At 38.9% G+C, this 23,517-nt stretch overlaps 1 protein-coding gene across 1 annotated transcript; it reads left to right on the forward strand.

The window, feature by feature from the left end:
* The first annotated feature begins 587 nt into the window (after positions 1–587).
* GJA5 (gap junction protein alpha 5) lies at positions 588–21,616 on the forward strand. Its single transcript, XM_089508142.1, has 2 exons — positions 588–675; positions 19,580–21,616. The coding sequence occupies exon 2, from the start codon at positions 19,603–19,605 to the stop codon at positions 20,713–20,715; it is 1,113 nt and encodes a 370-aa protein (XP_089364268.1). The 5' UTR covers positions 588–675; positions 19,580–19,602; the 3' UTR covers positions 20,716–21,616.
* The last annotated feature ends 1,901 nt before the right edge of the window (positions 21,617–23,517 follow it).

Consider the following 23,517-nt stretch of genomic DNA (forward strand, 5'->3'; position numbering starts at 1 on the left):
TCTAGAAAATGACTCGGTCATAAAACTATTATGAGAGGCCTTAGTAACAGGGGAAAGTTTGCCTAGTGGTTTAGAGAAAATGGTATCATACACTCCAATTATCTGGCCATAGCATCTTGCATTTTAAGCTGCTGCTGCTGCACTTAGGTACCAGTCTATAATCTCTCCCCCACCAGGTCATTTAAGGGGGGAAAATGACTGACCCTGTGGGTCCAGTGAATTTATCTTTTTAAGATAAATAGCCTATCCATCACTTTTAGTCCAATTGACAACTCCATTCCAGTCCCCAGGGAGGAAACTAATAAACCTTTAGTTGCTTTGCTATTGTTTTCCTAAAACAATTTGACTTCCTTTGAGATAGCCTCAAATTCCTTCATTAAAAATAGAGAGGCTGGGAGCCGGAGGAAGTGCCAAGGCTCTGCTTACAATAAAGGCTTCTCAAGACCACATTTATATCCCAATCCCTGGCAATGACTCTATAGGAGTCTGACAGCTGCTGAGGCATGTCATACTGTACTCAGAACCTGGAAGTCCCTTCAGCCTGCTTCTTTCAGGTTGGAGAGAAAACCTCAAAACATCCTGAATAAGAAGACGTGAAGTTGTCCCCAATACTATTGAAAGCAGTTAAAGAGTCCTGCATCAGTGAAAGATCACTGCTGGATACAAGCAGAGAAGGTATGTTTCTACAGGTCCTAAAATCTGACCCACAGCTGAAAGCATTGTTCACAATTTGCTTTTCTTCATTGGTTTCATTTTCTGTTAATTCTAGTCAAAATTTGATGCAGAGAATAAACAAGAAGTGTGGAGGCTATGCATCTGTATTTGGCACTAGAAGTGCACTGTCTGATTCATTGCAAATGAGGGATCATCCCAAGCTGCCTTTTCTGCTTCAAGATAATGGGAAGCATGAAATTCCCATTTGACTTGGCTGTAACTCTCATACTGGTCAGTGGGAGCATTCAAAGGCATAGCTGTGTCTTCATCAGAATGCAATAGAGATCTTATAGCACCTTTGAGATTATCTGAGAGAATACCAGATGTAGTAGACTGTCTATGGACCTTATCATACTAGAGGAATCCTGCTCAGAAATGGGATTTAAAGTAGATTTAAAGTAGGGAAAAAAGTTACAAAAGTAAAAAAGTGTTGTTTTTGCCCCCTTTTTGTTCACTTTATTTCTGCGTTATTTCTGTTTTGCAGAAACGTCATATGGAAAACTTTCTGCATTTGCAAATCTCGTTTGTGAGAGGGATTTATCTAGTGTGATAAGGTCGTATGAAAGTTTATGCTGCTGAGTTCTTTGTTTCAGTCTCAAAGGTGGCACAAGATCTCTTTACATGCTGTTCAGTGTTACAAATTCAAGTAGTGGCGAACAGAACTGCAGATTTGATGGAACAAATGTTTGTGAAAAATTAAAGCAAAAAGTACAAAGAATCCCATGGCAACCTAAACACTCTCTCTCTCTCTCTCTCTCTCTCTCTCTCTCTATATATATATATATATATATATATATATGAAAACAGAAACTATAGTCCCCTTTACAAGAGTCAGCATGGAAATATAGTGAAGATAAAAAAAATAACATCTGTAAACAGTGAAATTTTGCAATAGGAATTTAAAAAATCATGTTTCAGTATTGACAAATGAACACACTTTTGGTTGAAGGTACTGACACTCTACTATTAACAAGCCTTGTTTCTGGCGCATAATACAAATTGAACGTGTTCATTTCTCCTGTTATCTGTTCTGCCTCAAAATGGATTAGTTATCTGTATTCTGCTAGTTTGGGAGGAAAGGACAAGAAGGGCAGGTGTATTTAAAATACTACAAAGATAATGCTTATAAACCTTAATTTCTGAAATTTAACACCAGAAAGTAAATTATACAAAGAAATGTTTCATTCAGCTCCCTTAGAATTAAATGTCTTGGGTAATTACAGGAGTAAAATTTTAAAAAGACTAATACTCAGAAGCTCTGTGCACTTTCTGCCCCTTTACTTAATAGAAAAAAGTACACTGTCAGATAGATTACGATTAACGTGGAATGACCTGCAATAGTAATATTGTCCAAAATCTGATGGCAGGCATGTAGAAGCAGTTTTCTCTTGACTCTATCTGAAATGCAGCAATCCATATTCAACAAAACCTGATAACTGATGTGCATTATCAGTCATGCTGATAGCATATAATATATAAATTGAAATTGAATTTGCCATGCAGGAACTCACAATCAAAGCACCCCCAACAGATGGCCATCCAGCCTCCGTTTAAGAGACATGAATTGTCTCTCATGGAAGCTTCCAGGAGAAGTGGTTTGCCCTTTAAAAAGGCTGTATGGCCTGTCTGAATTTTTAACATACCCAAATACCAATTTTTCAAAACCAGATATTAACATCTAGCCAATTCTTTGGTTTTTTGGTCTTTAAAAAAAAACAACAACATCATTTTTGCAGTCCCTGAAGGGTCTCAGAGGCAAAGACCTAGCCTACCAGTACCACCTCTGAATAAAAGTGTCAGATCAGGTCTGAGTTCAGGTCCCAACACAGCAGGAACAAAACTGTGTAATCTTAGCCCAGTCACTGTATATTAGCCTGACCTATCTTACAGAGTAGTTATGAGTATAAAATGTAGGGGCTGCAGAGGGAAGAGATTTATTCATTTTGCCTTGAGCTTTTTGGAAGAAAGACAAGGTGTAAATCTAATAAATAAGATAAAATAAACACATGCAACTTGAGGCCTTTTAATGAAGATAGTTTATATGGGTTAGCTTGAGGTTATTTGATAAATATAGTTTATATAGGTTAACTTGAGGCTATTTAATAAAGATAAATAATTTAGACTAAGACAGATATAATACATTGTCCAATTCCTCCAGGTTTCCTAATCCATGAGACTATTCTGTAGGTTCTGTCTTTACCCTAGATTTGACTTCAATACTTGCCCAAGACTGCAAGATGCTTATTGGCATTTTTATAAAAATTGTATTAAAGGGTACTGGTTAAGCATGGGTGAAAGCAGGCATGTTAACCCACAGCCCCAACATCAGTAAACCAGAGAGACGCATTCCCCTAAAAGACACTTTCCTGTGCTTGCTTACTCTCTGCATCATGCTCTGAAATTGCAGTCTGTATTTTAAAAATGCTTGTATTATTTTTCCACAGACACCTAGCTGATTACTGGCTTTATGGGGGGTGGGGGTACAAACCGTCATCTCCAGTCATCATCTAGCCTTCTTAGACCATGTAAACCAGCAGTCTCTATAACCCAGTGGTTCTCAAGCTTTGGTCATCCAGATGTTTTGGACTTCAACTCTCCAAAATGCCAGCCAGAATAGCTAATGCACAAAAAATCTGGAGCTAATGTTCCAAAAATCTGGAAGACCAAAAGATGAGAATCACTACTCTAACCAAGCAAGAGCCTAACAACTCTTTTTTGAGGAACCTTCTGAGGAACATTTGCAGTCTCTTGGACTCTCTTCCCACCCAATTAAAAATAGTATTATTTGTGGAAACCAAGTGAAATTGTTACCTAAATAGATGGCTAGCAATAATGACAATCCAACTAGGAAAGCTTTTTTATTAACTACAATACCCAGATTTCTCAGCCAGTTGTTGCTAAAATGCAGTTTCCAGTTTTGGATTCCCCTTGCCTCTTTCCTGGCTTCAAAGTCTGAACTGAATTGGTTCCATGCAAGAAAGAATGTGCAAACATCTGTAAGGTAGTCAAAAGCCAAATTCCCTACTTTCTTCTGTTCATTTCATGGAATCACATTCTCCACTCCTTCCCCTGTTCAGGGCTGTTTGCGTTCTGCACTGAGCATTCTCCTGGAGGAATGCAAACTAATCAGAAGTGCAGAGAAAGGCAGTCAGGTCACCAGATCTGGACAGAGTCATAGCAATTGTAGTAATATTATCCCAGACTATAATAAATGATAATCTTACAATAACATTAGAAAAGGAAAAGCTTTGGGGGCTATGGAGAAGACAATGTAATATAAATGTTGTTACTCCATCTATTCCCCCAGCCCCCTCCCCCATCTGCACATTCCAATTTTTTTCTTCTGATCCATCTAGATAGATAGATAGATTTTACACCTGCCTTCAGCCACCAGAGGTTCCAGAAGCCTGTACATTTTTAAAAGAAACTACTATGGGAAACATTTTGAAAGCATGAGCTTTCATAGACTTCAGTCTACTTCCTCAGATGCTTTTGGTGGGGTGGAAGCCAGCGACAACTATATGTCATTTGCCAGTGCATATAAGAAAGCCATTGCAGGCATTTTATAAGAAATGCACCTTTTAAGATGATGTTCACAGATGACGTTATTCAGAGTGTGCTTAACCCTTTTTGCCACTTTTATTACATGGGTCTGTCTCATAAGGATTCTGGACACAGATTTCTCACAACACCTTCAGATTGTTTACTCCATACTGAATTCTCATCTCTATGACAGAATCCACACATGTTAACATATAAGTGAAACTTCATGGGAAAAGAAGAGAGGCGGGCAAATATCTGCTGTGCAGAATGTTGTTCATGGAAAAAGTTAGGGACCAACCTACATTCTATACCCCAAATCATACTCGTACCCAGCCAAACCTGCCATTCTTAACAAGAAAAGAGGTGCTACTTTTCTGGTTACTTTTCACTACAGTGTAAGCAAGATACTCCACCATCCCCTTTACTCTTAGGGCACAATGTATGTTGTATACAATTATATTATTACCACCTTAGATGCCTTTAAGAAGGCACTTAAGACGGATCTCTTCCGGCAGGCTTTCCCATCAGATTTGATAAAGAGACGATGATTAAGACCCCACCCTAATCATGATGGTATATGATTTGATGTTTGGAGATTTTAATTAACTAATAGGGATGTATAATTCAGTATTAGTATTTTATTGATTACTTAAACTGTATTGTATTATTTTAATGTTGTAATCTCACTTTGATCCTTGGAAGAGGCGGGACATATAAATAAAAATTATTATTATTGTTATTATTATTATTATATTTAGGTATTTTAAAATGCCTATGGGCCAGGGCTGCGAAAAGTGTAGACATCCAGACACTGCTAGACTGCAGCTCCCATCATTCTTTGCCACTGGTTGTACTAGCTGGCACTGACAGGACTTGCATCCCAGCAATATCTGGGAGGTCTTATTTTGCCTACCATTAATTACTTGTTTGCGCTGAACGTCTGAACTGGAATAAACAGCTAAACTGGTTATTTTATAAACATATGAAACAGGTGAAAGTCAAAATTAATAAAGGATTGCAAAAAGTTTTTGAACCAAAATGGAGGACATTTCATATGCAAAGACAAATCTGAGAAATGTGTCATAAGGGATGGCCCTAACATTAGGCAATGGGAGGCAGCTGCTCCAGACAGCCAAGTTTCTTTTTTCATTATATGGCAGAAGATTGATAGATATTTAATTTATTATTACTGTAGTTTGATTATCAGGACAGGAAGACCTCAGGCACCAATGCCTGCTAGCATACAATGGGCAGCAGTGAAGCAAATCAGCAATATTCCTAGGAGGACAAGTTGTTGTTCTATCATCTTCTGCATTTACATCCCACATTCTTTTCAAGCCCTGCTACCAGTGTGGCATCACAATCAATACTCTCAACAGACAGCTCTGTTGCAAACTTAGAAAAATTGTTGTTGTTGTTGGCACATGCAAATATTCACTTGAATCTCCAAACATCAAATCATATACCACTGTGATTAGGGTGGGGTCTTAATCATCATCTCTATATCAAATCTGATAGGAAAGCCCGCTGGAAGAGATCTGTCTTAAGTGCCTTCTTAAAGGCATCTAGGGTGGTAATAATATAATATATGTGTATATCCTCACTGGCATCTCCATCTGGGTTCTTTAAATGTCAGGAACTGAGCTTTGACTGGTTGAGTTTTTTCAGAAGTTACAAGGGACAGCCTGCTTCTGCCCCACCCATCTTCCACCATCCCTTACCCTTCTTGTCTACAGAAAACTCAAAGGGCACTGACTAAACAAGGGGCATCTCAGCCTCACACTTCCATTGAAAGCTAGATAGTGTTCTGCACTTGGAAGGGGGCTTGATTAGCAGTGCTTGTCTCCTGACACTTGAAAAGACCAGTTGTAAAAACCAGCAGTCAAAGTAGCATGCCTGCAGGAACGAGTTGGAAGAACAGATCCTGGAGAAAGGCTGAGGACGGAAGGGGGAAATCTATAAAATGACTAATTTTCCTTAAAAAGTGACTATGACAGGGGTGAGAAAAGAGTGTGTGACAAACCACAAATGAAGGACAGGAGGAAAGAAGAAAAAGCAGAAAGAAAGAAGATGGAGAGAAGTACAGAGTAGAAAAAGATGCAGAATAGAAATAAGACTCCTTATTAAGTAACACACAGGACTAACTTCACGAAACCATAGAAGATCCACGTAAGTAAAATTGTCATTTAGAAATCCATGAACTTTCTCAATTATCCAGGTCTCTGATATACAAATACTGCTGTGTTTTGCAATGTCTGGGCGGGAAAACCCTCCTTATCTCCTTTATGTAATTTTCAACTTCCAGCATTCACTTAGAAATAATTATGAATGTTGGGAAGGAAAGGGTGAAAGCAAAAGGACTAAAGCAGTCTTCCAGTCTTGAAACAAACAAACAAAAATACCCCTAGTAAATAATGTGAAGAACTACTGGGACTTAACAGAATAAATCGGAATTAGTGTTCTTTCATTTCATTTAAAGCAAGCAACATTAACAGCTATCAGCAATCTGGAGAAATGATCTGAGCTCCTTCTCAGCTCCAAGTTCAATGTCTATCAAAAATAGTGGATCCAAAAATAAAAATCATTTATGAAAGGAACAATCCTTTCCAAACCTTTCTTGGGGAAGAAATTTAAGTCAAAACTTGACATATACTGGCCGACTTCAAACACTCAATTTTTCTTTCTCTTGAGTCCATTTTTATATACTTTGGGGTGTTATTCCTTGATAGATGATCCCCTTCTTATGCAAGAAATTAGTTCATGTCATTATCTTTGTGCATATCCATTTTTGTAATTTCACACTCAGTAACCCCATGTTGTACTCCTTTTGTTATCTCTATATTTTTCTGTTTGTTAAATTTTTGAAAAGAATTTTGATAGCCCATAACTGTAAGAACTAGTTGTCACTGGAGATACTCTGTGCTATTATATATGTAGATTTTTGTTGCTAATGATTTTTAAGATATTGATTGACTGACTGATTGATTGATTGATTGATTGATGTGCATTTGGGAGAAGATTGCTTTCTTCTTGCAAAATGTTGACACTTTTAGTACAATCCTAAACATTTCTACTTAGAAGTAACTCACTTGAGTATAGTGGCACTTACTCTAAGGTAAATGGATACAGGATGGCAGCCTTATTCCCATTGCACTGCCAAGTAGATATGTATAGAATTGCACTGGTCATGATAAGGATATCCTACAGTGGTGCAGTCACATTAAATATCATTGTCCTGGTGAACATATTATGCTGGGGATGATGATGGTGAAGTTCACAGAATCTCCTCATTTTAGAAAAATCTGTGAACATTTTCTTATGACTTGAAAGTCAGAGACAGAGTTCCCGGTCTAGCGTCTGGTGTCTATTCAAGGGCTTGTTTACATCAAAATAAGTTTGGAAGAAAGTGTGCATAGGATTGAAAACCAAGATTTGCTGTGATTGGGATCTGGTCAGTGGTCTAGCTAAAATAAGGCATAACCTCCAAATGTCCTGATTTGGCAGAGACAATCCTGATTAATCCTCTATCATACCTTTGTTAGATGTTTTCAAAATGTCCTAGTTTCTCTCTCCTCTGACTTCTCCCCTATGTACTCAACTTACTTCAATTACTGGAAACTGAGTTTGATGTGTAAAAGTAGTCTGGAATCAATTAAGTAGCTGAAGGGAGAGGAGGGGATGTAGTCTTACCTTTCCCAGTGGGCTCAGGCAAAAATAAACTGCTGCCGCCTCTCCTAGCTTGTTTGTTCCTCCTCACTAATAACTTTTGCTACTGTGACCACAGTCTGATGTTGCTGAGCCACACTTTTCCCAGTTTTCATCTGTGAAATGAAGAAGGACATTGCTTGTTTACTAAGGACTTTTTCACATGGGGGGAAATGGGGGGGAGAGGGTTGTAAACAGACATTATCCTGTGAAAATTCTGCAATTGTGTTGAAGATTTTCACACACATCGCAATTAAAGAGAACTTATCCTGGCAATAACCAGATTATAAACCAGCAGCAAATCATTCACAGGATTTCCCCATGAATTATTTTTGCTGGTTATTATCTGTTGTTGTTGTTTTTTCTGGGATAAGTCCTCTTTAATTGTGACGATGTCTGAAAATCCTCAACTTGATCATACTATTTTCACAGGATAATGTCCATTTTAACCCCTGCTTTTCCCCAATTTCCCCCATATGATAAATTGCTAACTTAACAAAACTTTACAAATGCCAAAGTTTGCCTCATCACAATCAGAGGTTTTATTCCATACAGTTGTCATAAATGGATGGTAAATGGAGAAATCACAGGAGCTAAATGCTGACATCATTAACATAGCTGTTGGACCAAATTGAAGGAAAAACATTGTAAAATCATGAAAAACAATTGCATTGTTATATTTGTACAGTATTATGCATTTATATTTATGCCTCAGTGCTTGAGGGAAACTTAAGACCGAAGGCTAATTTAAACAGTCATTTAATTTCATCTGAATACATCCAGTCTTCCCCACCCAGGAGGTCATGGTGGCAGATTTAGTCTTCCAGCAACATCCTTGTGAGATAGATTATGCTAAGGCATAGTGGATAGATCATGGTCAATTCAAGGCAGAGTGAGGATTTGAACTCAAGTGTCTCTGCTTCTGATTCTTTGCTCATTACATTACACTACATCATGGCAGATTGTGTTGTGCTTAATACACACACATCCTGCATCATACTGGAAGCTGCACAAATGCTGTCCCTGCCCCAGAAAAGGTTTTTAAAACAATGCTTAGATTTGATTGTATAAGTCATTTTTTCAAAAGGAGCAAATGGGATTTTTTGCACAGTAACAGGCAGAATAAAGGAAAAGCTGGCAAGTAAGCCAGAGATGTCTTTTAAGTGATCTTCATAGAAAATCAATAGAAGCCAACCTGAGCAATCTTACGTACCTTCACCTCCCTGGATTTGGTAGGACGGGAGAATTCCTAAGAGTTTAGAGCTCAAAATGGTAAAAACCATGGTCACTGGGGAACTATGCAAAGTATTCTTACTGCAACAAGTATCACATTATTTTTACCACTTCTAGTTTATTCTATCCTTGTGCTTTGCCCTTGGGAATGTCAGTACTATGCTTTAAGGAATTTGAAGCATACCAGAATACGCAGTTGTTTCTCTTCCAGTTTCTTTCTCTTTGGCCTGTAGGTACATTTTATACACACTACATACACACACACACTTTTCTGTCTCCTTTGTCTTGTTATTGCCCACAAGGGAGAATTACAGTGTGACTGTGCTACATGCCCTGGGTAAGGTACTGAAAGGAAGGATATTCCCAAGGAGGATGGAACAGCAGACTTCAGAGAATCAGCAAGTGCAAAAAAAGAAAGAGAATAAATTTGTGCATTGCAAATTTGTGCATTGCAACCCTTTCCTCACAAATTTGCTTCTCTCCTTTAATTTTTTAATTTTTTAAAGAATTTGAAAGTCCCCAAATGTGATAATTGTTTCTTTGTGACTAATTGCTGGAGGATACCAGAGCTCCTCAAAAGCTGGATGGCCATTTGTTGGAAGTGCTTTTATTGCATATTCCTGCATGGCAAAGGGGTTGACTGAATGGCCCTGGTGATCCCTTCCAGCTCTATGATTTGATGATTGTATGAATAACCAAGGTGGTTAAAATGTGGCGGCAGAACCCAGTGGAAATGAGAGGGGCTGTATTCTGCTCCCCCTCTGCAACCCTCCAAGTTGCACCAAACCTTCCAAAGGTGGGTTTGGACTATAGAAGTTCCTTTCTTTCCCAAAGTTTCTTTAGTGGAATACTGGATTCAGCCCATTGTCTTCAGAGAACAAGTGTGCCGAAATTAAATGAAGATCAACTAATCTGGCAGATCATTTTGGTACATTACCTCCATGGTCTGCATTAATTTGTTACTTCAAGTCCCATCTGGGTGAAAAGCAGGATATAAATCCAATAAATAAAATAAAAATAGTGACTAAATAATTTTGAAGGAGGGGTTACCCATGTCAGTCTGTTGCAGCAAAAAGAGCAAAGTCTTATGTTACTTTATAGAGATTAAAAAGTTTTATTTGGCATAAACTTTATCTCATCTCATGAAATAGGCCAGGGTCCATGAATGCTTATACCAAAGAAAACTTGTTAGTTTTGAAGGAGCCACAGGACTCCTTGTTGGTTTTGGATAATTTGTGGTAGATCTGAAACAGGACTTTAAAGAATAAATCCCAGTTGTTTAGCAAAAGTAATCATATTTTCTTCATTCTAAATCAGATTGGTAGAATCCCTGATCTGTAGTAGCTCAAGGGTAGATTCCTTGATCTTTGGTAACCCAGAGTCTCTGATCCCATGGTAAGCAATCATATTCAAGTGAAAACAAGGAACCCACTATAGACCTGAGAATGTGGAGCCAGTGTGTACCCCGGGAAATAGGGAGTGGGGCCACATTTGTGCAACCTTCTTCACCTAGCATGAATTTGTGCAACTTGCTTGGGTTTAACATCTGAAAAGGGATACAGTCTTTGGCACATGTATGCAATGATGAACTGCCTTGCATTCTGCCAAGAAATGCATATAATGTCCTCTTGAGGCCAGTGTCACACTGTATTTCATGTGCCAGGCTTTTCATCTAGTTTTCTGCCTGCAGTTTCCACTCACCTTCTTAAAATGTACTCTTTCTAAAAAGCACAGACTCCTTTCACTTGGAAAAACTATGTCACGGTTGTGTTTCCACTGCACTAAAATTATGCCAATATTTTCTATTATCTCTAGGTTCATCTGTATTATATGGCTATCCTCGAGGGTGTATCCAACACCTCCCAATTTAGTACCAGCTGTAAGAGTTACATGCCAGTTAACTCTGCTTTGAAGTCACTGATAAAAATACTAAGTAAAACTAGGCCCAACACCAATCTGGACTGCAGGCTCCTAGACACTCACACCCAAGGTCATTATCTGCCTCTTAACATTATCCTTTGGATACAGTTTGTCAGCTGGTTTCTCAATTCATTGGATAGCATTCATAATCAGGGAGGTAGGAATTTAAGCAGCTCATGGGAAATTACTTTTCGGGAGTACAACCCCCCAGAATACATGTTGTGTACGACTGCTAGATCTCTACAGTTTTCATCTGATGAGTCATCTCCAAGCAGGAGACAAGGGTGCACATTCTCCAATTTTGGTGGGCAAGAGAATGGATTGTGTGCAGATCTTCAACTCATCTAATAAAGCTGGGGGGAGTAACATATTTACTTAGTGTCCTCCTTCTTTTCCAGTTGTTTTACCAGGGACTACCCTCCACTCTCTCCCGTATCCACCATATGGCTAGAAGCAAGTAGGCCAGATTAAATGTTCCTTATTCTGTCTTCCTAAGTAAGTGAGAAGAAATAATCCCCTCATTATGAAGTCTAAGGCTTTCATTGCCGGCATCCGTGGTTTTTTGTGGGTTTTTCGGGCTATGTGGCCATGTTCTAGAAAATTTTCTTCATGATGTTTCACCAGCATCAGTGGCTGGCATCTTCAGAGATACCCCTCATTACACCTTGATCTGGGAACAGACTCTTTAGCTACAATTTCTGTCTTAATCTCCAAACAGGAAAATATCTTGTGTGTGTGTGTGTTTTCATGAAAAGGTGTGAACAACTGTTGTTGTTATTTGCTATCAAGTCAAATTTCCAATTTATGACAACCCTATGAATGAGAAGCCTCCAAGATCCTTAGACATTAACTGCCTTCCTCAAATCTTGCAAACTCAGGTCTGTGGCTTCCTTAATTGAATCAAACAATTTCTAATACAGTCTTCCTCTTCCTCGTACTGCCTTCCATTTTCTTCAGCATTATCATCTTTGCCAACAAGTCATGTTGTTTCATGACATATCCAAAGTATGAAAACCTCAGTTTAGTCAACTTTGCTTCTAGTACACGTTTAGGTTTAATTTGTTCTAAGACCCATTCATCTGTCTTTTTAGCAGTCCATATAGGACTGTCCTCAAACACCACATTTTAAGTGAGCTGATTCACTGTCCAGCTTTCACAGTCACACACAGAAAATGAAAATACTATCGTCTGAATTAACCTTTGGTATTTAATAATATGTCTTTACACTTCAGAATCTTATCTTCTTTCCTGGTTGCCTTCTCAACTCCTAGTCTTGTTCTGATGTCTTGACTACAGCCCCCATTTCAGTTGATGACTGAGCCAAGCTAAAGGAATCATAGAATCATAGAGTTGGAAGAGACCGCAAGGGCCATCCAGTCCAACCTCCTGCCATGCAGGAAATCCAGTTCAAAGCATCCCCGACAGATGACCATCCAGCCTCTGTTTGAAGACCTCCAAGGAGGGAGACTCCACTACACTCCGAGGAAGTGTGTTCCACTGTCGAATAGCCCTTACTGTCAGGAAGTTGCTCCTAATGTTGAGGTGGAATCTCTTTTCCTGAAGCTTGCATCCATTGCTCCGGGTCCTAGTCTCTGGAGCAGCAGAAAACAAGCTTGCTCCCTCCTCAATATGACATCTTTTCAAATATTTAAACAGGGCTATCATATCACCTCTTAACCTTCTTTTCTCCAGGCTAAACATACCCAGCTCCCTAAGGCATTCCTCATAGGGCATGGTTTCCAGACCCTTCACCATTTTAGTCGCCCTCCTTTGGACACGCTCCAGTTTCTCAATGTCCTTTTTGAATTGTGGTGCCCAGAACTGGACACAATATTCCAGGTGGGGCCTGACCAGAGCAGAATATAGTGGCACTATTACTTCCCTTGATCTAATCATTATTTCTTTAACTATTTCTTTAAGTATTTAACTATTTCTCCTATTACCCTCTTTAAAACAATGTAAATCATCTATGGTCATTATATGGTGGGACTTTGGTATCTGCTTGGATTTGGTTCCAGGATACCCTGTGAATACCAAAACCATGAATACAGGTGCCAACTGTATTTGTCTTCAGAATGTTCAGCTGAAGCTCTGCTTTTGCACATTCTTCTTTAACTTTCATCGGCAGTCGTTCGAAGTCTATTTTCTGCAGGTAATATGGTGTCATCTGCATAACTGAGACTGTTGATATTTCTTCTCCCAATGTTAATGCTTGCTTCCTCTGACTGTAATCCTGCTTTTCATATGATATGTGTAAATTTAAACAGATAGGGTAATAAAATGCAACCCTGATTTACCCTCTTGCCACTGTGAAACCATTCTGTTTCAGTGGTTTCTTATACAGACTAAAGCTTACACCATCAGGACAATCTGATATTGTGTCACTCTCATTTCTTTATGAGCAAACCATAATTTCTCATGATCTACAGTCAAAAGCTTTGCTGTAATCTATAAAGCATAGATTGATTTTCCCCCTCATAGTCTTTGTTATGTTGCATTAGTCCAATGTATATTGGCATTGTGATCTCTCATTCTTTTCTGAACCCAGCTTGGACATCTGCCAAATCTCACCCCATATATTCTGAGAGCATTTCTTGTAAAATCTTGAGCAACTGTGGTTGGTACTTAATGCATGATGCTTAGTGACATTGCCAGGGCCCATCCCTAGCACTCACATTTTGGTTTGCAAACATCAGGACCTGGGATAATCCTAAACTGGAAACTTTACTGGTTGGAGATTACAGAAGTAGAAGTTTTAAAAAAGTAATTTTTCCAAGTTCTTCATGTGAGTTATATTTTGTGTGATAATAGCTTACAACTCAACTTTTGCATAAAAATCTGTGACATTTTAGAGCATCTCAGAGCCTAGTCAGCCACTTTTGCAGACTGGCACATCTATAATTTCTACTCATCAGAGTTAAGTATCATTGGCCCTATACAGACAGGCCAAAATAAAGCTGCTAGAGTTTACTTTGGAGGTATGGTGTTTCAATGATGCACACGTCCTAAGAGTCTGGAAGCTGAAACAAAGCTGCACTCCAGTCCTTAGGACTGGAGTGTGGCTTTGGTGCAGCTTCTGGACTCTTAGGATGCATGTATCATTTAAACAGCATGTTTTCAAAGTGACTCGAAGCAGCTTTATTTTGGCCTCTCTGTATCAGGCCTTAGTTATTCAATGATTTTTTAAAAAACAGAATCAACTGTTGTATGCATTAATTCCAACCTATGTATATACAAGGATACCTAGTGTGGTAGTCACTTTTTATTACAATTTTATAAGATCTTTTGACAAGAGCCCTCAATACAGTGTAAAGACCTATATATTATCAAATAAAAGGAGCAGCAAACATCCCTACCATTTAGCAAAGTGAGCCAGTTTATTCAGATTGCTTGTTGTGGGAGCAAACACAGCACCACATTCTGCCCCCTTCCTGCGCCTCGGAGCACAAAATAGTATGACCACCAGGAGGCAACAGACCGGAGACAGCTCTCTTCCCTCAATACAGGCAGTTTCTCCTTCAAAAGGAAAGTAGTCTCTTGGGATACTTCTTGATGTCTAGGGAAAGTCCTTTCTTTTGAACAACACCTCATCCTGCCCCAGCATTTTCTAGCCTCTTTCTACTGTCATTTTTATTTTCTTTTTTAATACTTCAGATTCTCAGATGTTCCTTTCTGCATAAGAAATATAGCTATATTAGCATATGTGGGGGATGAGGAGACCTCTTCAGAACAGTTTAATTGATTAGAAACTAATCAATTAAAATCAAATAAGTTATCAGTAGAAGTAGAAGTAGATATAAGTAGAAGGCAGTTAAATTTATTGATTGACTTAAGTTGGAATTTCAACATGAATATAATTCCAGAATTAAGTTTTTAATTAATTAAATAAAAAACTGCTGAAGAGTCAACAAAGTATGTTTATTTGTTTGTTTGTTTTTACATTTCTAAGCTGGCCTTTTACAGAAAACTCCTTGATTTTTATTAGTCTCTCAGGACAGGAGAATTGCAGTCTTTACATCACGATAGTCGATCCACTTACTCAAAAGCAGTTCCCACGGGACGAAATTTGTTAAAGGTTTTTGAGGTTAACAAACTTAGAGCCTTTTCACATGAGAAAAGAAAGTGGAAACTGAACAAACAGTAGTGGCTTTCTCCAGCTAGAAAAGAGATGCACTTTTATAACTGTCATCCATGGGAAGAGAACTGAAGTGCTACAATGTCATGCAGTAAAGCACAGAGAAAGGCACTACGCTCCAGTTCCACTTCTGTTTCATCTTTTTGTGGGATAAGGCTCTTAGTAGCTCATCCTCCCCCACTGTATTTCTAAACATAATAAATAATCCATTTTACTGAAACCAGACACTTTTTTATATCTTTAAATCTGTACTTGGCAGAAACACTTGAATCCATGTGAAGAAAAAACTAGAGGGGCAAAAAGATAAGGAGTGAATTCATTGATAGCATATTTTATTTTCATTCTAATAAGTCTTTTTGTACAGGCCCCCATTTTACACTTCAAAGGCAATCTATCATGAACATAATACAGTGGCCCCTCCACATTCGCTGGGGTTAGGGGCAGTTGCAAAATCAATGAATCGAATTTTCTATCATATTTTTTTAAAGAAAATCTTGCACCCATAGGTCACACCACAAGCACAAAAGCAGCGCTGAGTGGAGGGGGGAATGGTGGATTTACCAAAAACTGCAGTGGGATGGTAAACAGCCTTGCTTTATCACAACAGAAATCAATCAAAGTAGGACTGGAACTGGTTTCAAATGAGAACGATGGTCATATATCCCAATCAGCTATTTGCTGTAAACCACACTGGCAATGCACCCTCAGTAAACCTAAAGGAAAAAGGACATAGAGGAATATAGGAAATGATATGATAGCTTGCTGAATCATTTTTTAAAAAGCATTAGCCTGATGTGTATACTGTTTTGGCGTGACCTCTGGCAACAAAATATCTTGAGCCAACACAAAGCACCATTAAAATCATGGAAGGAAAATAGGAGAATTTTTGCCAGGTACCTCAAAGGAAGCAATTATGGCACCAGGCAAAGGAAGCTACTTTCCTTGCCTCCACAAATGAGGTCCTACTGGTAATAGGCTCCCACTTCTTAGCTTAAGGTGAGGTCATTTTCCCATGAGTGTTTTCTATAGTGTTTAAAGGCCAATCACTATGTCGGGAGGGGCAACTCTTTGGATCCTTAGTGTACGACTGTTCTCCAGCCAGGCATATAAACTCAAAGTCTGCAGTGACTAAGCACCTGCACAGCATGATGTCAGACCTGTAGATACTGTACCATCAACATGGGATGTTTCTCTGGAAGCACAGATCTGAAGTCATTTTGTAACATTGAAAAGGCACTTCTAATAAGCAGCACCAGTGTATTTCATTTTGAATAATTTTCTTGTCCAAAAGAGGAAGATGATTTTAGTATCAACTCTTCCTGTACAGTGCATTTGTGTTTCAATTTGAGTTTCATCAGTCACAGCATTATTTTATTGTCACCTCCCACATAAGTCAGGAGGGCAGGCTCCTTTTCTGACTTCTAGGAGATTCATTTTTAGTTGGCATCATACAGAAAGAATAAAAGATACTGAGATCAAGCCACAAACACCAAGTTTTCCAGTCTCAGATTTAACCAAGGTTGGTCCCAGACTTCAACTGAATACCATAGGAATCTGTTAAGTGACTGTGCTGGAAAGAATAGCTTTGCATTAAAATATATTTGAACCATGGCAATCACTAACCTTCCAGCAATTTGGTGGTAGCTGTCAAGGTCTCCTATTTATATAACTGCTGGTCCAATTTTAGCTAGTCCTCTGGGTTAAAAAAAGAAAAAAAGGAAGAATTGTGAAGGATTCTTGGCTCTCTGAGAGCAAGGAATTGAAGCTCGTGTACAAAGAGAATAATTCTCTGAGATAGAGAATTACAGGGATGGAATGGCCAGCCCACCTCATCAGTGAGCTCTTTTAAACCCATTCCCTATTCTTTGCTTGTCAAGATCACTGCTTTGTCTGCAGCAAAGAGTAATGGAGCACTGTGGTCCTGTCCTCCCTCTCATTCAGCACATATGATACCACAAGCAAAAGGAAGTTACAGCTATTGGTGGTGGTGGGGATGATGAAGGAAAAACTTCCCTCATGTGAAAGAAAACAAGAGGATTTTGCAGCTGGGTGATCAAAAAGAAGAGTGCCACAAGCATTTGGATTGCCACATCCAGATGTGGAAACTCCCATTTGGCACTGTTTCTTTCATTCACTCAGTGTTGTGCCCTGTCCCTTTTGTTGCTCATCTTACAACAGAAGATGGAAAATAGTTGTGTTCAATTCAGGGAAGGTGCACAAAGCCCTGGGGAGTTAGGCTAAGCTAAATGAGGTCATAAAACAATGAACTCATGGTAGATTAGCCATTCATCTACTTAAACAATGTCTAACAGGGATTTAAGCATGTTGAGTAGTCCCAAGAGAAGCTACTGAGGTCTTGCGATCTGCATACTTGAATGTGTAACATCTGCTTACAGTGGTGTTTTGATGTATTCTTTTAAAAAGCAAGTCCAGGCTTTAGGTTGCAATCCTGTATCCACTGTGCCGGAAATAGGCCGGCCTTGATGTACTCAGTTGGACTTGTTTCTTAGAAGACATATCTTAAAGATATATTTATTAATCCATGGCAGAAATATGAAGAGGTAAGGAGGAGGCCAAAGGGCATATTTCTCTACTTTCAGAAGCTACTTAGCCTCAGTTATCCCACATTGCTATACTGTAATAGAGTCCCATGATACTTTGCCAAGACAATTTGTATTTATCTCCTTCCATGATTGACTCTGTGCAGATTTGGAGCTTTCCTCATGCACTCTCATTTGCAAGTAAAGTATTGTTTATTTTATTTTATTTTTATTGAATTTTATTTGTTAAAACAAACAAACATTACAAAAACAAATACATAATACAGTACAATATAATACATACACAACATAAGCTTCCTTCTAAAGTCCAATAGTTTGTGATATAAGAGTTTTTCTACATTAATACATATTTCTCTTTGTTTTATTCTCTACTTGCAGTTTTATATTCTTACTGTTTTAAAACATATCTCTGAATTCATACACATAATACTCTGATGTAACTTAAAAATCCGTTTCTATGCATACTTATCTTACAAAAATATATACTTGATTCTACCAAACGAAATTAGTTGATATTTTTCCGCCTTGATATAGTTTATTAATGGCTCCCAGCATTTTTCCCTTTTATTCCAGTCTCTTCCTCTAATCAAGCAGGTAATTTTATCCAATTCCATAAACTTCAATAGTTTCATTAACCAATCTTCCCATGTTGGGTGTTTTTTCCCTTTCCATTGGGATGCCCATATTATCCGAGCTGCTGAAATTATATAAAATAGGAGTACACTGAATTTATTTTCTATACTGGAGTCAGAAATCATATTTAATAAAAAGCATTTTGGTTGTAATTTGATCTGACATCCCAATATGTTTTGTATTTTACCATGAATTTGGGTCCAGTATTTTTTTACCCATTCACAATACCACCACATGTGTACAAGAGATCCTGGGTTTTTTTCACATTTCCAACATAGTATTTTATTATTGTTATATATTCTTGCTAATTTTGTTGGTGTGAGGTACCACCTGTTTTGCATTTTATAATAGTTCTCTCTTATTTCAACACATACTGTATAATTTAGTCTTCTAGACCACGTTTTTCCCACTGTTCTAAGGGTAGAATTTCCTTTAGATCTTGGGCCCATTTAATCATGGAGGATTTCACCTATTCCTCATGCATTTCCATTTTAACAAAATACTTATAGAACAATGAGATCTTTTTTGTTTGTTTTTCATCAAAAATGATTTTATCAAAATCTACATTGTCCTTTTCAACTCCCACCTGGTTATTATCACAACTGAACCTTTCCTTAATTTGTCTATATAAGAACCAGTTTAAAGCAATTCCTTCCGCTATCATTTCTTCCTACGATTTTAATTTTAGAGTATTGGTGATTTTGTCTATTTTAACCAAATCTTTATAAGTTAGCCATTAATCTTTATGCATTTCATCCTTTTTGTGAAAAGCCTCATTTATTGAGACCCAAAGTGGTAGTTTTTTATAAATCAGAGGCTTGAGTTTACACCATGCTCTAAATAAAGGTTTCCTAATTCAGTGACTGAGAAATGCATTATTCACCTTAACTTTTTCATAAAGTGAAGTATTGTTTAGAGAATTCTGTCGATGGTCATCTGCAGACTGCCAGTCCATGAACCACTGGCTGCCAGTCCAAAGTGAGATTTAAAGACACTAGGAGAATATAACAAAATGACACAAAAATTATACTGATCCCTGGCACATGAATTGCCAGCCACCTCATCAGATAGACTGAGGAGTTAAAGGAGATTATCTTTCCCCATATCTCACTCATGCTTACTCTCTTTTTTCCAGAAACCACTCTTCATTGAGCAAAAATGGGTGACTGGAGCTTCCTGGGAGAATTTCTTGAGGAAGTCCACAAGCATTCCACGGTGGTGGGGAAAGTCTGGTTAACTGTGCTCTTCATCTTCCGGATGCTTGTCCTGGGCACAGCTGCAGAGTCCTCTTGGGGTGATGAACAGTCTGACTTCATGTGCGACACCAGGCAACCTGGTTGCGAGAATGTCTGCTATGACAAAGCTTTCCCGATCTCCCACATCAGATACTGGGTCCTTCAGATTATCTTTGTCTCCACCCCTTCCCTGCTGTACATGGGACATGCAATGCACACAGTGCGCATGGAGGAGAAAAGGAAACTTAAGGAGGCCAAGGAAGGCTCAAGGGCAATCCAGAGCAAGAGTGATGCTTTCCACCAGCAGGAATATCCAGCTCCAGAGAAGACTGAACTGTCCTGCTGGGATGAGCCAAGTGGGAGGATCATTCTTCAAGGCACTTTGCTGAACACCTATGTCTGCAGCATTTTAATCCGTACTGCTATGGAGGTAGCCTTCATTGTAGGGCAATACATGCTCTATGGAATCTTCCTTGAGACCCGCTACATTTGTAATCGGCAACCATGCCCTCATCCAGTCGACTGCTATGTTTCTCGGCCAACAGAGAAGAACATCTTTATTGTTTTCATGCTTGCTGTGGCAGCACTCTCTCTCTTTTTAAGCCTGGCTGAACTGTATCATTTGGGATGGAAAAAAGCCAAGCAGAGGTTCTCCCGCTCTTGCAAGAACAGCCCTAGCTCAGATACTGGGATACAGGAGGCAGATTCCCAAGGGAAGAAAATGACACAGAGCTGCACCCCTCCACCAGATTTTAATCAGTGTTTGGCCAACCCTGATGGGAAGTATATCAGCCCCTTCAGTAACAAAATGGCTTCTCAACAGAACACAGCCAATTTTGCAACAGAGAGGGTTCACAGCCAAGATGATACCATTGGGGAAGGTCCATTTATCCAAGTTAACTATACACAGAATCCTGAGGCCAGTAATGGTTCTGCACCGAGCTTGCTCCCCAATGGCTACTTCCATGATAAACGCAGGCTTAGTAAAACAAGCCGCGCCAGCAGTAAGGCTAGGTCTGATGACTTGTCTGTGTGAATTGCAAGTGGAAGGGAAGATGCCAAATACCTGCAGTTGAGCTTTTGAAATCCTGCCAGTCTGAGCTGAGTTCAGCTATCTACTCCAACTCATTTTTTAAGGGAATGGCATTAGTATCCTGAAATATTCAGAATACTATGAAAAGCTTATTTTAAAGCTTATTTCATGCTTTGAGCCAAGTATTTCTCAGAAAGGAGACCAATCAGTTTCAAAATAAATCAACTATGTGGCTGTCTGATGAAGAGACACAGGCTGTATCTACACAAACTACACATGACCCTGTATATTTAAACCAATGTAAACATTGTGACTTCCCCAAAGAACCCTAGGGTTTGTAGTTTTATGAGAGAGCTAGCAACCCCTTCCAAACCCTTTCATACAACTGCATTTCTCAGGAATTCTTGGACTCTTACAGTGCTTTCTACTGGTACTGATTTAAACTAGTATTCTCAAGAAATCCTTAGCAACAACTTTGCAAACCATAACAGTTTGCTGTTTATTGTGTAGGTGCCACTGATACTTCAGTGATGAGGCTGGTTCTCATTTGCCATACTGACATGTTGCCAAAAGACTTGACTTTGGCTACTCCACTTCTCTTTTGAAACTGTTTTCAGCTATTTCTCAAGAACTCCAGATAATAGCTTTCCTCTTCTTGTAACTGCAAACTAAACTTTCCTTTATTTTTTTCATCTTTTTGTTGGGAACCCCCACCTACCCACCCATACTGCTATACAAGCATGCCATACTTATTCCAAGTAAATGTGCAATGAATTTTACTTGAATTTTATATATATATATATATATATATATATATATATATATATATGTATCTGTCTGTCTTTAGCTATTTTAAAATTCTGAATTACTTCATAACTAGTATTCTAACTTTATAACTAGTGAAACACTGGCTAAGTAAGATGATAACTGAAAATATTTAAATTAAAATTGTTTCAAAATACATATTTAGCCAACGTAAATCAATGTAAAATTAGCAGAGGAAAACAGCATGTTATTGGTGTTCTAATGGTTTTTCCATTTGTGTAAAAGGTAGGATGTTTGTTCTTGTAGTCCCTAGGAAAACTAATATTTGCAATAGGTTGCACTAACCAACTGTGCAGCTGAAATCTGCAATGACTTGGTCCCTTGCACATAGTCCAAAACTGGGTGACTACAAGTGCAACCATGTCCACATAAGTGGAACAAAACCACTGGCTACTTATCAGAATTTCCAATGGAAAATAATATTCTCAGGAGAAGCATGAAACAAGGTTGTGTAGGGAAGCACAATGAGTTTTTTATAATGTATTATTTAACCCATTCTTAATTTGTATATTGGTGATTTTGGTTATACAGTGGACCCTTGTTATACGCTAGGGTTTGGTTTGGTGAATAACAAAATCCGTGGATGCTCAAGTTCCATTAAATATAATGATATAGCAAAATGGTGTCCCTTATAAAAAATGGAAAATCAAGGTTTGATATTTGAAATTTATACTTTTTTTGAACATTTTCAAACCATGGATGCTTTAATCCGTGTATAAAAAATCCGTGTATAAAACCTAACCATTTGGCAGGAATACACCTAGAACAAAAAAATGGGGATGTGGTATTGGGAGGACCAGCCTTGTCTTAGTTCTACAGAGTTGGAATAATGTCTGTGCTCAGTAGCTTGCTAAGCAGGAAATCTTTGCAGGAACCACTTGAAATTGAAGTAACATCAGGAGCTATAGTTTGGCAACTAGAGGAGTGGCCAAAGGAGTCTTGAGGCAACCAAATCACAAAAGGACTGCTTAGGACTTAAGGCTTGATCTGGCCCAAGTAATTTATATGTACAAAGGCCACGTTCCCACCATGAAATAAAGTGAATTACTGATCGGTTTAAATGGCCCTCGTCCCCATTTGAAACTGGTTCCCATCGTAATGTGATCGATTTCTGTAATGATAAAGCAAGGAAAACACACACACAAAACCCCCCAATTTTTCCAGACAGTAGTTTCTTAGTGGTTATTTTTAAAAGAATCGATTCCGAAGAGTGGTCAACAAGTGGGAATGACAGATCTGAATTGCATCATTCTGGAGAGGAGGGACAAATGGCAGAGAAGTGTTAAACATCCCGCCTCAGTTTTTTTGGTAGCTCCACCATTCCCCCCCCCCCCCTTTCAGGGTCCAGATCCCCAGCTGGGCCTTGGAACCCACTGGGTGAGCTTGGGCTGGTCACACACTCTCAGCCTCAGGGGAAGAGAAGGGCAAACCTCATCTGAATAAATCTTGCCCCCCCAACAACCCCGCCAAAATTCCCAAGCCCAGTTGCTTACATCACTGATGACGCACAGAGGATTTTGAAGTGGTGCTACTAGTGGGGACGACAATCGCACCAAAAAGAAGCAATTACACAGGGATAAGGAAAAGATCCTGTTTCATTGTGGGAACGACGGACCTTTTGGTATCGATTACCAACATGGAGCAAAGGCGAATCAGAAATTAAAGTGCAAGTGGGAATGAGCCCAATGTCTCTAGATAGCACAAGGTGAGGTACATCTTAAATCATAGAGTTGGAAGAGACCACAAGGTCCACCCAGTCCAACCCCTCAAGGACCTCAGTAATCTTGCAGTGGCTTCACTGATATGCTATCATAGAATCATAGAATCATAGAGTTGGAAGAGACCGCACGGGCCATCCAGTCCAACCCCCTGCCATGCAGGAAATCCAAATCAAAGCATCCTCAACAGATGGCCATCCAGCCTCTGCTTAAAGGCCTCCAAGGAAGGAGAATCCATGGCTTTCCTGCTTCTCTGGCATGG

The sequence above is a fragment of the Sceloporus occidentalis genome, unplaced genomic scaffold (assembly GCF_023333645.1).
Source record: "Sceloporus occidentalis isolate IW3139 unplaced genomic scaffold, rSceOcc1.0.p SCAF_2, whole genome shotgun sequence".
Taxonomy (NCBI): Eukaryota; Metazoa; Chordata; class Lepidosauria; order Squamata; family Phrynosomatidae; genus Sceloporus; species Sceloporus occidentalis.

Bases quoted from the DNA above. Each gene is read 5' to 3' on its own strand.
- GJA5 (XM_089508142.1), top strand. From the start codon at position 19,603: ATGGGTGACTGGAGCTTCCTGGGAGAATTTCTTGAGGAAGTCCACAAG.